This window comes from Ctenocephalides felis, unplaced genomic scaffold (genome assembly GCF_003426905.1).
Source record: "Ctenocephalides felis isolate EL2017-DRISC unplaced genomic scaffold, ASM342690v1 CF-g0.4_SCAFFOLD_03570, whole genome shotgun sequence".
NCBI lineage: Eukaryota > Metazoa > Arthropoda > Insecta > Siphonaptera > Pulicidae > Ctenocephalides > Ctenocephalides felis.
This window is the reverse complement of record NW_020539724.1, coordinates 3915262-3931661: the sequence shown is the minus strand read 5'-3', so window position 1 is coordinate 3931661 and position 16400 is coordinate 3915262. Positions and strand designations below refer to the sequence as shown.

The 16400-nt window shown below is 26.9% G+C and overlaps 4 protein-coding genes across 4 annotated transcripts; all 4 read left to right on the top strand.

Moving 5' to 3' along the window:
- The first annotated feature begins 1346 nt into the window (after window positions 1–1346).
- On the top strand, window positions 1347–2000 carry LOC113383293. The gene is made up of 2 exons (XM_026621554.1): window positions 1347–1409; window positions 1476–2000. The coding sequence occupies exons 1-2, from the start codon at window positions 1379–1381 to the stop codon at window positions 1916–1918; spliced, it is 474 nt and encodes a 157-aa protein (XP_026477339.1). The 5' UTR covers window positions 1347–1378; the 3' UTR covers window positions 1919–2000.
- A 1779-nt stretch (window positions 2001–3779) lies between these two features.
- LOC113383095 lies at window positions 3780–4092 on the top strand. The gene is made up of 2 exons (XM_026621347.1): window positions 3780–3888; window positions 3950–4092. Exons 1-2 carry the CDS (start codon window positions 3804–3806, stop codon window positions 4090–4092), a joined length of 228 nt encoding a protein of 75 aa, XP_026477132.1. The 5' UTR covers window positions 3780–3803.
- A 405-nt stretch (window positions 4093–4497) lies between these two features.
- On the top strand, window positions 4498–6685 carry LOC113382983 (39S ribosomal protein L39, mitochondrial-like). The gene is made up of 7 exons (XM_026621243.1): window positions 4498–4610; window positions 4672–4851; window positions 4910–4989; window positions 5091–5250; window positions 5393–5608; window positions 5689–5921; window positions 6561–6685. The coding sequence occupies exons 1-7, from the start codon at window positions 4526–4528 to the stop codon at window positions 6636–6638; spliced, it is 1032 nt and encodes a 343-aa protein (XP_026477028.1). The 5' UTR covers window positions 4498–4525; the 3' UTR covers window positions 6639–6685.
- A 1526-nt stretch (window positions 6686–8211) lies between these two features.
- LOC113382708 (digestive cysteine proteinase 1-like) lies at window positions 8212–14087 on the top strand. Its single transcript, XM_026620934.1, has 13 exons — window positions 8212–8311; window positions 10163–10259; window positions 10361–10463; window positions 11236–11359; window positions 11430–11520; window positions 11596–11762; window positions 11826–12021; window positions 12136–12353; window positions 12636–12762; window positions 12837–12945; window positions 13405–13494; window positions 13605–13702; window positions 13785–14087. The coding sequence occupies exons 1-13, from the start codon at window positions 8272–8274 to the stop codon at window positions 13969–13971; spliced, it is 1647 nt and encodes a 548-aa protein (XP_026476719.1). The 5' UTR covers window positions 8212–8271; the 3' UTR covers window positions 13972–14087.
- Window positions 14088–16400: the final 2313 nt, after the last annotated feature.

The window sequence follows — 16400 nt, the reverse complement described above, 5'->3', positions numbered from 1 at the left end:
CTAATATATATATATATATATATATATATATATATATATACATTCAATATATAATATAATTATATATATATATATATATATATATATATATATATATTCAATATATAATATAATTATATATATATATATATATTCAATATATAATATAATTATATATATTATATATATATATATATATATATTTATAAAGCAATTTGTACATTTATATATATATATACGAGTATATATATATATATATATATATATTTATATATGATATATATATATATATATATATAATATATATATAAATGTACAAATTGCTTTATACATATATATATATATATATATATATATATATAATATATATATATATATATATATATATATATATATAATACATATATATATAATAGCTAAAACTTTCAGAGAATTATTTTTTATCAATTTGGAACCATTTGAGCCCTTGGGAGCAAAGAAATTCGAAAATGTCCATATTAAAGACCACCCTATATATATATATATATATATATATATATATATATATAATATAAATGTACAAATTGCTTTATACATAATTTTTAAATTGTAGCTTCTACTTTTTTAACATGCTTAATTCTATCATAATCACCTACAATATTTAAAAGTAGTGGTTTCTAATTTTTGCAACACTCACAGTATGATATGAAACAATATCATTTTTAAAAATATCATTAAATATCATTATGAGAACTATTTAACAATTTACATTCACATTTGATTAGGTTCAAATTTCTAAATGCAATAAGCTACCTATACATACTCAAAATGTTATCATGTTATCAATATATTCACTTTTTGATGAATGAATTATAAGCCTAATTCACAATCAATTTAACTGGGATTATGAACAATCAAGAAGTAGTTTTATTTGTATTAACAATTATATATTATGTGTATTACATTTTCTATTTTTACACAACTATTTTATAACAGAAATTAATCAGAAAATATCCCATTTAAAGAATTTACTTTATATGTTTGATTAAAATATAGTTCGTATTATTCATCAAGTTACATATCTTATATGTATAAACATAGTTTTAATTTTGAATTTATTGCGTTCAATTAAAAGTTTAATAACTAAATATATATTGAATAAATATTATTAAACATAGAGTTTAATTCACAATTTACTTAACAATTTTTTTAAAAAATAGGAAGAAATAAAGAAACTTGCATATCAATCAAAAGTTTGAAAATAGATTTAATATCAGCATTCATTGTAAATACTTCTTGGAAGATACAGGTCATGATCTTTGCAATAGGAATGCCTCACTTATAAAATACTTCATGTTTTCGCGCAATTAGTCTTTAATAAAACTTTGATTGTGCATGAGGTTTTTCAAAATTGTATAAAATGAAGAATAAAATGTTATATTTTATTTTCAGTAAGTATACTATATATTTAATAATGAACTTAACTTTTGGGAAACCAATGCAATAAATATTTTTAGTTTTGGTGGTGCTTGTGCCAAACCGTCTTGGATTTGTGCAAACATACCCAATGCAAGAATTATATAACAAATCTTTAAAAGATTTATCACAATCAGCAAGTGATGAAAAAATATCAAACATCTCTGACATGGCAATGGAAGTTGAAAAAGAACCAAACATTATTCCAATAGAACCATTATCCAGAATTAATTTACGTTTAAAGAATTATGAAATGTTTGCTAATAGGGCGAAAAGGTTTACAAGTGCGGCATTTATGAATATGCCAGGCGGTGGTTTTGATAAAAGAAATGCTATTCATGATGCTTTAGCAGATAAGAAGACATTAGAGTTTTTAGGAGCTACAATTGGAGGTGCTGTAGCTGGTGCTACAGGTGGTCCAGCCGGAATCGGTGTTGGTGCAGCTGGAGGTGCCATCGGTTATGGAATTAGTAACCTGGGTTGAGAAAAAGAATTATTCAACATGCACAAAAACCAGCATATTATTTAAAACTGGTAAAATCTTATGCAAATTGAAGTTTCTTTATTATCAAAGAATTACATCTTTATTATTTTTGTTTTGTAAATTTGAAGTAAATTCTCATTGAGTTAATGGTGTAAATTCTCATTGTGTTAATGGTGTATGTTAACGTACAAATCTGATTTAATAAAAATATTATTGCATGTATTTTTTTGTTTTTTAAAATGTGCTCGTATATATTGCATAAATTGCGTAAAGAATTTTGGATCTGGTAGGTGTTTCTGAAATAGTCACTCTTTCTGTAACCAGTAAATTGTATTGTATTATTATGCAAATACAAAAAATACAATTTTGGGACCATTTTTCTGAAGATGTTGAACGTTACTTTTAAATAGATATATAGACGGTTAGACTTAGCACTGAAAGGGTTAATATAAATAGATTGAGGATTTCACGTTTAAAAGTTTTATATTGAAACAAATGTGTCACATCAAGTGCACGGCGCAAAAAACAAAATGGCTAATTGCGCATAATAAACTCCATGAAAGTATTAATAAATGCTTGACTGCCATTGCAAGAAATATGAGTAATTATCAAATAATGTTTATAAGTTTGGGCAAAAGACTAAGAATGTGAAATTAAAGTCTAATATAACATAACAAAATTCAATAACGATATTGGAAAACACAGTTGTCATATATAAATGAAGTATATATTATAAACAAATGTCAATCTACATACCTGTTTCTGAAAGACTTCTGCGTACAGCAATCACTCGTTTTGATTCTCTTGATCCATAATAGTAACTATTCGCTCTTTTTTGAAAACTATTTACACTTTTTATGCACTGAAAAGTTAAATTATTATTAAAAATAATTTGCGAGACGCTCATCACGGGAGTTCGAATACTTATGCCAACTTCCCTCGCAAAGGAAGAGATCCTTCTACTGACATGAACAACTTCAGGTCGGTCACCCTGGGTAAATTTTTACAAAACCAAATGCAGATAATGGATAAATTCAAACAGTAAATAATATTAGAGATTAAAGTTAATTAATTCACGTATAAACCAATATATCTTCTATTATTTTTAGTTTGAATTAACGTAAAACAGTTATTTCAAAATTCATAGTTGCGCTACTTAGCACAGATGGCGCTGCTTCGCAATCAGCTTAAGGCTTAATTTTAGTATCTGGCAACACTAATTCTCAAAACAAGCTGTCAACTTATATTATTTATTAGTTGTATTTATTATTGAAAAAAATAAAATATGTTCGTTAGCAAAAAGGTACAGTTGTTATGCAGAAGTGCATTTAAAAATTCTAATAAAATTAAGATTCAACAACAATGTGAAAGTGAGTTTTTAAAACTAAGTGGTTATGTTTTGTGCAACTATTTACTTTTCTTAATTTATAGGAAGTTTGAGTAGTTTAGAGGCCAAAGAGAGAAGAAATGAATTATTTACTCTAGAGAAAAAACGTCAAAGGGAGGATGTTGGTAGAATAGAAAAAATAGAAGTAAGATATTTAGGAACTCCCAAAGATGTGACTCTTGTAATGAATAAAAACTTGTCCACGCCGTTTAATTGTGCACAACGTAAGTACTATTTATCCAATTATATTATATCCAATAGAAATTAAAATTAATTAATTCACGTATAAATGATTATATATTCTGTTATTTTCAGTTTGAATTAAAGTTAAACAGTTATTTCAAAATTCATAGTTGCGCTGCTTAGCACAGATGGCGCTGCTTTGCAATCAGATAAAGGCTTAATTTTTGTATCTGGCAATACTAATTCTTAAGACAAGCTGTCAACTGTATAGGTTATATATTATTAGTTATATTTATTATTGAATAAAAATAAAATATGTTGGTTAGCAAAAATATACAGTTGTTATGCAGAAGAGTATTTAAAAATTCTAACAAAATTAAGATTCAAGAACAATGTGAAAGTGAGTTTTTAAAGCTAAGAGGTTATGTTTTGTGCAACTATTTAGTTTTCTTAATTTTTAGGAAGTTTGAGTAGTTTAGAGGCTAAAGAGAGAAGAAATGAATTATTTAGTCTAGAGAAAAAACGTCAAAGGGAGAATGTTGGTAGAATAGAAAAAATAGAAGTAAGATATTTAAGAACACCCGAAGATGTGACTCATAGATAATGACTATAATGATAATGAAGATAATGAATAGATGTGACTCTTGTAATGAATAAAAACTTGTCCACACCGTTTAATTGTGCCAAACGTAAGTACAATCTATCCAATCTATCCAATTGTAAAGAATGTTGAAATTTATGTCGGATAAATTTTAGCCAAATGCAGATAATGAAAAATTTAAAAGATAGATGTTATTAGAAATTAAAATTAATTAACTCACATATAAATGATTATATATTCTGTTATTTTCGGTTTGAATTAACGTTAAACAGTTATTTCAAAATTCATAGTTGCGCTACTTAGCACAGATGGCGCTGCTTAGCAATCAGATTAAGGCTTAATTTTGGTATCTGGCAACACTACTTCTTACAACAAGCTGTCAACTCTTTAGGTTATATATTATTAGTTATATTTATTATTGAATAAAAAATAAAATATGTTGGTTAGCAAAAATATACAGTTGTTATGCAGGAGAGTATTTAAAAATTCTAACAAAATTAAGATTCAACAACAATGTGAAAGTGAGCTTTTAAAACTAAGAGGTTATGTTTTGTGCAACTATTTACTTTGCTTAATTTTTAGGAAGTTTGAGTAGTTTAGAAGCCAAAGAGAGAAGAAATGAATTATTTACTCTAGAAAAAAAACGTCAAAGGGAGGATGTTGGTAGAATAGAAAAAATAGAAGTAAGATATTTAGGAACTCCCGAAGATGTGACTCTTGTAATGAATAAAAACTTGTCCACACCGTTTAATTGTGCACAACGTAAGTACTATCTATCCAATTATAAAGAATGTTGAAAATTATGTCGGATAAATTTTAGATTTAAGTGAAGTTCACACACAACGTGCTTTGGCTTTAATTGACGGACATACCCCATGGGATATGCACAGACCATTGGAAGTAAGTAGATGTTTAAAGCATTTCATATCTGTACATGAGAATAGTTGCATGCAATGAATATCCATTTTGAAAGCCTATTACAATACCTTTTCCAATTACAGGATACATGCACATTGCAACTTTTAAACTTTACTGTAGCGGAACCTCAGATGGTCAACAAAGCATATTGGAGAACATGTTCATTTTTATTGGGTGCATTAGTTCAAAATGTCTTCAAAGACGATATACCAGTATTTCTCCATAGTTTTCCAGGACCAAATAGTAAATATACTTATAAGATAAAGCAATTTTGTGATAAATGAATTATTCATTCATGTACTTGAATATAGATGCCTTTTTTATGTCTTCTAGATTTTTTGTCTATTTTAAATCATTTGTTTACATCATTTGTCTTCTTTAACAGTTCGATCTGGAAGTTTTGTGCATGATTTTGAATTAGGCATACCTGATTGGAAACCAACGCCACAAGAAATGTATGCATTATCTGCAGAAATGATTAAATTCTGTTCTAAAAGTTACCCAATAGAAAGATTAGACATTTCTGGAGACTTAGCATTAGAAATGTTTAAGGAAAATAAACACAAAACAAAACAAATTCCTTCTATATTGCATCAAAGTGGTAAATAATCTAAGTTCATATATAAAGCATAAATTTCAGATTTTTCTTTGATATTGTATCATTTGTTTTTATCATTATAGGAATCATAACAGTTTATCGAGCCGGAACACATGTTGATATTTCAAGAGGCCCCATGATTTCAAATACGAACCTACTTGGAAAAACATCAATAATGTCACTTCATAAAATCACAAATACAGATACAGTTAGTGAAGGTGGTCAACTATATAGGCTGCAGGGTGTTTCATTGCCGAAAGAACTTATGATGAATCATTTTGCTTATGGAATTATAGAGGATAGGGCACGCCAATTGGTAAGTCTAATTCTAAGTACATACATATTACAAGCAAGTTTTTGAGATATGTTATTATAATTGAAAAGAGTGAAAAGAACATCATTTTATCATTATTGATAAAATTGATTTATAGCTGCATAGTTATTAAAATTTTGTACTATTTGTATTGAGTCAATTACTTGAGGCTGAAAAGATATTATTATATCTAATTAATAAAGATATATCAAGTATATCTTATGACAATTACATTTTGTACCATTAAATGAAAATAATTATTAGAATTATATATCCAAATCTTTGGAAATTTAAGTATTTATCCGTGTCTAAAATAAGTTTGTAAAGTCATTTTATTTAATCGTTTCTCATATTATGTTTACTTAGCAATTTTGTATATATATATATATATATATATATATATATATATATATTATGAGTATTGGTGCAGACATATAGAATAACTCATCATTATGGAAGGACTCTCAAACTTTAAATTTGAAGATTACTCAAAATATTTCAAGGAGAATTATGTTTTGAAGATTAAAATCTGTTTTTTATATATATTTAATATATAATCATATCCTTCTCATTTTATTTCTTTTACAAATATCTAAGAAAATTTAAAATTTTCTTAGCTTATTATTTATATTGTGATTACAGAACACCTCATCAAGGATGCCACACGAACCATACGCAGCAGACGAACCGCGACCTACACCAGTAGAAGCTATTTCTTAAATAGATTTGTTACTAGATAAATATTTTATAATAATTAATAACGAAAATAAATTATATACTTTGAATATTGTTATTTTAACTGTCTGAAGGCAAAGTTTATGTTTTAGAAAAATAATCCGACTTGCTGATTTTATTTTCTTCAAAAGTCATTCTGAATTGTTTTGGATCAAAATTGGAAAAACTATGTGTGAGCGGAAGTTTAACCTTGCGCCGACGTTTTCTCAAAAACAGCTGGATTGATTTCAAAAATTCAAAAGCCATTCAATGATAAGGACTCGCGTTGAGAATTTTTTCAAAATGATCGTCAGATGAATTTCTTCACAATTAGCAGGCAAGTGCAAACATTTATTGTCTCGTTTTAGTTGAAAAACCTGAATTTATTTTAAAAATTAGAACATCGTTTGAAAGTTATTAGTTTGGGAATCATGCTGATCGGTTTTTGGTAATGAATGACCGGGCCCGTTTCTTTATAATTAATTGTTGATTTTTTTTTAACAATTTTAATATAAAGTTTTCAAGATTTCTAAAATATTATATCCCTACAACAAGTGATTTAATTATATAAACTTTGTCAAAGTTTGGACTGATGGAATGGCTCAAAATTTCAAAATTTCATTCACTCATACTTAAAAATTGCTAAGTTTGACCAAGTTTATTTAATAATTATTGGATTATTTGCATATAAAGGAAAGTTCATGCTCTAATGACACTTTTCCCTAGTGAATTTTTGTTTTCCTTCTGACCAAAAAATATATTCAAAATATTAATTTATATTATTTATTGTTTTATAAATATTTACTTTCCTATTTTTGTTTTGATATTTAATATATCTTACACCTTCTACTTGCAGATTCTATTATAATCGTTATAATCTAACTTTATAAGTTAAAAAAATGCTATTAACGATGTGATAAGATTTCTCTTTGAAGAATATTTCGCAAATGTTTATAGTATAAATTAATATAGAGTATACCGAGCTAAATTTTAGGAAACCGGAATAAATCAGTAATTGCGAAATTATTTGTAGTAAGGTTAAGAAAGGAATCCTTTGTTCGTTTTCACTGCCAAGAACCAGATAATATATTGGACATTTTGTATTTTTTATTTTTATGATTACCAAGAAATTCAGTGAATAAGCTTGAAAATACCAAAAGTTTGTTCCAAAAAGAGCCAAAACTGGTATTTCAGTTTTAAGAGAACAGAGCGTCCGATTTGAATCATTCGAAACAGCTCTGCAGCGCGATTGATTTAAAAAAAAGTTAAAACTTTTCAAAAATCTAAGTTTTTTTTTTATTTTAATTTTTGGTACAGGAAGTTTCAGCAATTTGTCTTAAGGCACGATGCCATTCTCCACTAATTTTTTTCTAAAATACCAAATAGAGTATTTTAGAGAAAATTCTCTATATTTACCCCTAGTTTGTTATTCACTGGTTTCTTCGTATTGTTATTGTATCCAAAAGAAGAAGTAGAGAGGGCAAATGTCACTCACAATCTCAATCTCATAATTCAACTCAACACAACAGTGCCTTCCGACGCCAAGTGTTTGTTGCAAATTGTCTTTCATAGAGATCACATCGAAATTAAAAAAATTACTAGTTTTTATTATTGTTAGTTTATAAGATTTGAAACAATCATGAAGGCGATTTGGCTTCTATCGCTGTTTGTTTGTACAGGTGAGATAAATGAATTTTTTTAATAATTATGGTACTAATAATAAAAATCTTAACATTTGAAATGTGGTCCTCAATCACTTTTATTATATTTAAAAATATAATATTTGAGATTATCATATTTAAGATTATCTTGAGATTTTTTTCTTAAGATTTTCTTGATTTTTTTCTTAAGATTTTCTTGAGATATTGAGATTTTTGCATTAATTAATGTAATTTAGAAATAGAAAAAGTGATTAAGTATAAAATATTTTTCATATGCTAAATTTTATATAAAACATTTGATAGAATATTTAAATATTTTTAAATAATTTTTTTTTTTAATTTGAAATGATTTCCGAATTAATTATTTGGCTAACAAAGGTGTCAGCTAATACTATGAATTTTTATCATAAAATTATCTATCGGAAATGTTTTAATAATTTATTATGATAAATAAATTATTATAATAAATGAATTATTTATTATAAGATATTAATTAATATCTCCTGATTTAATAATTTATAATAATCACAACATCTGTAAAATAATAAATCACTTATAAGTGATTTATTATTTTACAAATGTTGTGAATATTAGTAAACAAAATATATCCATCACTCTCTTCATAATTCTAAATATGGTTCTAAAAGTCTTAATATAAACTTAAGTTTTAGAACCATATTAAGAATTATGAAGAGAGTGATTGATATGTTTTGTGTTCTAAAATATTAATATAAAAATTTGATGAATATGTAATTATTTCTGCAGATAACTTTTTTTATATTTAGCAAGTTAGAGTTTTATGCGTGATTGAACCTGGTTCTTTTTGATTGCAAGGTTCAAAAAAGCGCCCAAAATGCCTATATAAATATATTTTTGTAAAATTATTATTATTTTTGTAATAATAATCTGTTTTAACAATATTGTATATCTGTGGTATGTAGGAGCCTTTATCTTTTGCTTTAAATTTAAAATATTCTACCTGTATGGCTTTTAGATTTCTTATCTAAAGTATTTCAAAAATTGTTCTAAAAGTAAATCGTTTTCTCCTGTTTTTGTTACCATATCCTGTATTTCGTGATAAAATAGAATTCTTATATCGATTGCTATTTTGTATGATAAAATTTTACTAAATGTTTATTATTGATTTCATTTCAAATTATGCATATCGAGAAATTATTATCAACTATTTAATAGTATAAAGGATTTTTTAATAAACAATTACTCATTTTAAAAAATATTTTGGTATAACATGGTATAACAAGTTTTCGATTAGAAAAAGCGTAGTTTGAGAATGCTTATATAAAAAACGAACAGTATACTATACAATATCCAAAGGTTTTTATACTTCCTTATACAAAAAATATACAAAAGAATTCTATTTGAGATCAGAATCAAAACGTGCCACATGGTTTAAATTTTTTTTAGATACTTGCTATCACAGGTGTGCGCTGTTTCAAAAATTTAAAAAAATATTTGTATAGAATTACTATTCTCTTTGTGGCTGTTGTATTTATACTTTATATTTTGTTAATTTTATTATCTTTATATTATAACCCATTAAACTTTAAACTCACGATTGTATATGAACAAAGTATATATTTAAACAATACAGATAAATTATAAACATAAATGTATATAGCTTCTAAAATACATTCTCAAGATGTCGATGTTTTTGATGAAAATAATTACAATTTAAAGACTGGAACACTTTCTTGGTCAATCACAAAATCTATTAATTATTTTTGAAATTAAATCTGTCTTGTTGATTTTTACTCTAATTATACATTTACTAATATTATTAAAAATATTATTGGTATTATAAGTTTATACCTATATTATGTTTTTTTCAATTTTTAATTTCAAAAACAGTGATATCCGACGAAGTACCAGAATGGGGGCCACAATACACAGTTAAAGGAACTCTTTTCATACCATATGCCGAAATTCAAGAACCTTTCTATGCTTGGTAAGCATATTTAATATTAATTATATTAATCAAATTACATGTTTTAAATGTCTATTATGAAACAGTAGAAAAAATTCTTAAGTACTTTTATGATTTACCAGGTATGATGAAAATGCAAAATCTTCAAGAATTGATTACTACGGAGGTATGGTGAAGACTTACCAGTTAGCCGGAAAAAATAATAATTATGGTGTCAGCTTAAAGGTAAATTGAAAACAATATTCATATAAATTTTATTCGCATTTTTTTTTCAAATAAAGTTTCTCTCAATTGCACCGTTTGATAGAAAAATATTAGATATATCTATATTGATTTTTAATGCAAATTATAATCATATAAATATATAAAGTAAGAAAATACGCAGTTTTTTTAGGTTTTGTCAAACGGTGAAAAACTTTGATTTTATCACAACTATGAATGGAATAAAATATTTTATTTATAACTTTGTAATGAAATCCTATATTCTCTTGGCTGAATCATCATATATGAATAATATCTAAGGTAGTATGTGAAAAAATAAATAAAGACGTAAAAAAAACAGAAAGAAATTCGATATTATTTTTGTTCAGCACAAAAAGATAGTGATAGCCAAGAAATTTAATCAAGGCGGATATTCAAGTTTTTCTGTCTACGCATTATATTTCATAAATTTTGATGCGTAGTTGAAATTTAACAAGTTTGGTCAAAATTAACAAAAATACAACAAATACAATTTACACAAAAATTGATACAAATAAATTATTTATATATAAATGTTGCTAGATAAAAATAATTCACTTACTATACTTCGTATTTAAATATTTTCAAATGTGAATTTTCTGCCATTATCAAATTAAAACTTAGATTTTCTTTATTAAATTTACGTGAACCCCTTGGTATACCTACTTTTGATTTTAAATTTTATTTATTATTATAATTATATTTTATTAAAACAATTTCTCAACTTTATTATTGATTTCGTGATGCATCTCCTCAGATTGCTCCTGTTACTACAGAAGAAGAACAAAATGCTGATACTTGTCTGCAAATTAATGGAACTAAAGAACAAACCATTAACATTCAGCCTATTCTTCCCGATTTGAAATTGTTCAAAAGAGTCGGTAAGATAAACATAATAATTATAATAATTAGTTTAAACAATTTCTCCTAATGTTTGAGATTTTTTTTTAGGCGAAGAAGAAATTTTAGGACTGAACTGTGACAAATGGAGTTTGATCGACACCATCGGCCACAAAACTAATAAATACACCATGTGGGTCAGGTACGTACAAAATTTAAAATTTTTGCTTACACATAATTTTGATTATTACTATTTATGTGTGTATATTTAATTTAGGTACAAGAAATCTCACAAAAACTCCGCAGAACGTTTATCAATTCCTGTAAGATACGAAATGAAGGGATACAATTCACTTCTTGGATCTCATTATGATCATTACTATTTGGAATACGATTCTTTCAGCACAGATGATATTGATAACGAAGTTTTTGAAGTCGATGAAGGTAAATTCCAAATTTATAAGTTAAATTTCCACAAATTTAACATTTATCGTCTTCCTTTTTTAGATAAACCTTGCGTTGGTTTCCCCGGTCCAGGATCAGGAACAGTTGCCACTTTTAATCCAATGAGGGAATTCGTGCATCCTCATTTTACTGAACATATTGATGAAGAATTCCACCGATTCATCAATAAACACGGAAAAATTTATAATAAAAATGAAGAACATCATTTCCGCAAAGAAATTTTCAGACAAAACTTGAGGTAAACTGATAAAATCTCAACATAGACTCTTCTTTACTAACTATAACGATAAGGAGCGATAGGATTTTTTTGGATATTTTTTGTATATTTTATCTTTTGGATTTCATTTTCTAGGTACATTTTTTCTAAGAATCGTGCAAATTTGGGATACACTTTGACTGTTAACCATTTGGCTGATCGTACTGAAGCTGAACTTAAGGCTTTGAGAGGACACAGACCTTCCTCCGGTTATAATGGCGGTTTACCCTTTCCTCACAATACCACCAAGGAAGCAAGAAATTTACCAGATTCTTTTGATTGGAGAATTTATGGAGCTGTTACTCCAGTTAAAGGTAGGATGACGCAAATTTTGGATAAAAAAATTAAAATTTGAAAGAATTTGAAATCATTAAGTTATTAAACCAACGTGATGAGATGAAACTAAATATTCTGAACCAATTATAAATAAATACCATTCCAAAAACGTTAAGATTTGCGAAAAGGTATAGAATTAAATATAAATTTGCATAAAATTATAAATATTAAGTTTTAAGTTCAAACCCCAGGATTTAATGAAATTTTGCTGTAGGAATATTCGAATAATTATATGTTAATAAAGTATTATATCATTTAAGATCAATCTGTCTGTGGTTCCTGCTGGTCTTTCGGAACAATCGGAGCTATCGAAGGTGCATATTTCTTGAAAAACGGCGGTAATCTCGTGCGATTGTCTCAACAGGCTTTGATTGATTGTTCTTGGGGGTAAATGTTAAAAAAGTATCATTTTTTTAAACGTGGCTGTTCGAATGATAGTACTATTATTCTTTTTATTGTAGATATGGAAATAATGGTTGCGACGGTGGCGAAGATTTCCGCGCCTACCAATGGATGATGAAACATGGAGGAATCCCTACTGAAGAGGATTATGGTGGTTACTTGGGACAAGTAAGATCAGTTATTGCCCTAAAAAATAATTAACAGAAATTTCACTATATACAAATTTTTTTCATTATTGTTGTTATAATCTGATCCAACTAGATGAAAAATGACTCAATTTTTTGGCAAATGTTGATGAAAAATGAAAAATTAAGATTGTTTAATAAAATAATTAGTTGGTATTTGCGCCATAAGTATGCATTTGAAAAGGGAATTTTAAAAAGACAATCTCTCAGCTAATTTCCAAACAAAAATAAAAACATCCTATATAATTTGGGAATATCTAAAAATATCTACCTAAAAAAAATGTTCATGCATCCATTCTATTTCAAGAGTTTATTGGTGGTTCTTACGAAGAACTGATTTCTAAACCTATGAATTGCTATGGCAAAATGTATTAACACCTGAAGTCTTCAATTTTGAGAATATTCTTTTGTCTATTTAATTTTGTATTATTTAATTCTTCAGGATGGTTACTGCCATGTCAACAACGTTACTTTAGTTGCTCCCATCACAGGGTATGTCAACGTAACTCGTAACGATGTTGACGCTATGAAGGTAATTATTACATTTTTATGAACCACAAAAGGTGTAATAATAAAGTTGAAATCCTAAATCAATTAATTACACTAATTCCTTATTTATTAATCTGGTTTATGATCAACTAGGTTGCCCTTCTTAAACACGGTCCAATTTCGGTGGCCATTGACGCATCACACAAAACATTCAGTTTTTACTCCAACGGCGTTTACTACGAACCGAAATGGTAACTATCAATTCCCAAAGTTGTTTTTACCTTAAAAATATAAATTTTGAAGTATTTTATAAAATCATGTATCTTTTACCAGTGGCAATAAAGAGGACGAGTTAGACCACGCCGTATTAGTAGTCGGTTATGGTGAAATCAACAGCGAACCTTACTGGTTGGTCAAGAATTCCTGGTCGAATTTGTGGGGAAACGATGGTTATATTTTGATGTCCGCCAAAAATAATAATTGCGGAGTTTTGACTGATCCAACTTATGTTACTATGTAACTTACTTTTTAAGATTTTGATTTTTTTACAGGCATTGTAAAATTGATGTTTAGCTTTAAACGAATCCATATGGAAAGATGAGAATAAACAAGACTTAGATTAAATATTTGCATTTTAATACGTAGATTGGAGAACTGCCAAGGTCTATTTGAATAGAAAATATATTTTGAAATATAGTTTTCAAAAAAAAACAATTTTTCATTAGTTCAAATCATAGCAGACTGGTAAATCGAATGAGGATGCTAATTATCATAAAGATATTATAACTATTATAAAAAAAAATTTAATTAAATATGTTATACTTCGAAGAAAAGGTAATGCCTGTTTATAAATGTATTTATTTAAATTATTTAAATGTATTTATTGCCGTCAATTTTTTGTTGGATCTTTGTATGGTTGAAAGAAAACAGGAAAATTAATTTAAAACAAAAAAAATCGAATTTATTTGAAACTTTAAAAAAGTATACAATATATAAAATAACATCAATAAAAATTATACATGTTTTCTGAGACTTTACAATACACTATCATCAATTATATGTAACAATATCTATTATTTTTTCAATAGAGTTCGCTGGGCTGGGCTTGAAGTACGTGGACCAGGTATATTGGAAACGATATTCCCTTTGCCGGTTGGTTTATATTTCAAATTATTATTATTTGCTGAATTAGGATCTTTCAGTGAAGTCAAAGATGAAATTTTTCGTCGGGCCGTCATTATGTTTCTGCTAGCATTTTGGAGAACTGAGGACGCACCTGGATAAAAGACATATTTGATTTCCTTTTGTAAAATTTTTACTTAATAATTAATTCGAGGGTATAATTTAATTTATGCTACTGATAATACGATCTACTTTTATAAAGTATCTTCTATGAGCTATACAACCAAATACCAGAAGTACTGAATAACTAATGTTTTATAGAATCATAATATGTTCGAGTCAGTGAAGTCAGTAAAATCATCCAATATTTTGAAAGAAATAAATATTACTTGAAGAAAATATACCTCACATACAATCGAACTTGTTTTATAAACAATGATCGATATCATAAAATGTGTACTTTATACACAGAATGTCGAAACTATTTTATCAACAATTCATTGAAGTACATGTGTTCTAAAATTTTAGTATATTTTTTAGCAATTTTTTTTTCGAGAATCATAACATAATATTAATTAATATATATTAATTGAATGACCCATTTTTTTAATTTTTGGGTCAATTTTTCAATATAAATTGGCAGACAATATAATTTAATTCAACACATTTGATTTCATAGAAACATTTCATAAACCATAAAAAAGATTTGCGTAATTGCTCATTATTAAAATAAGAAATATTTCAAAAAAGTAAATCATCCAAAATTTTAAATAAATAATTTTGTACCATATTTCACAGAAGTTGTTCATTTATTTCATAGAATAAAATTAAAATTTTATTCAATGTTTATTCGGCAAAAACTACATAGATTGGGAATCACAAACCTAATTACTCAGAACTTTCCAGTGATTCCCAACCTGTGTAGTTTTTGCCGAATAAACATAGAATGAAATTTTAATTTTGTTTGCAAGTCCCTGCAACTGGAGCATCCAAGTTTTTCCAAAATATTTTGTAATTCAAACCAAAAAATAGGAATTGGTGTTAAAAAATTGATAGTAATTTATGTATGTTTTTTCATTATATTGTATATTATTTTGTATGCCGTTAAATAATTTATAATAACAGTTAAATATTTATAATTTGGACATTCAGGAGGCGCACCAATAATTTTAAAAAAGTAAAACGGGGAGGACGCGGTATGGAAAGTTTGCAAACCACTGAAATAAGTATGAAATTCATATGCTAGTATATTACACCTACTAATTATTTTACTAATCTTACCTTCTGCTCCTTTAGCTTGATTATTACGGATGGCAACGCCCGAAATTTTGGAGGTAAGGGACTTCCTAGCAGTCGGCAGCCTTGCGGCTCCTAAAGAAAATCGCCCTACTGCGCCCCTGGCTAACCGAGGAGTTGGTGAGGCTAATTTTCGAGCTGCTGTACTTGATGTATTGTTAAGGAACGAAGGATTGGACAAATTTGTGAGTTTTATTTAAAGATTTCTTCAAAAGTTTTTCAATTTTGTCCATGTTGTCCTCTTGTCTTTACATAGTTTCATTATAGCGTCGCAGTTCATCTGAAATTGAGGAGGATGACAATGGATAATTGGTTACTTGTTTTTTATTGAAACTATTTGTAACCACATGATAAAATTTCAACTAATATGTAGATTAGTCGAATAGTAGAAATTTTAAAATAAGAAATATTTATGTAGCTAATGTTAATATCTTATAACAAAGTTATTACTGATCCTTACTTCGTCCAGCCTGATTTGGCCTAATCATCTGTAATGCTAGCTATTGGACTTGATGTAGCTTGCAAAAATGG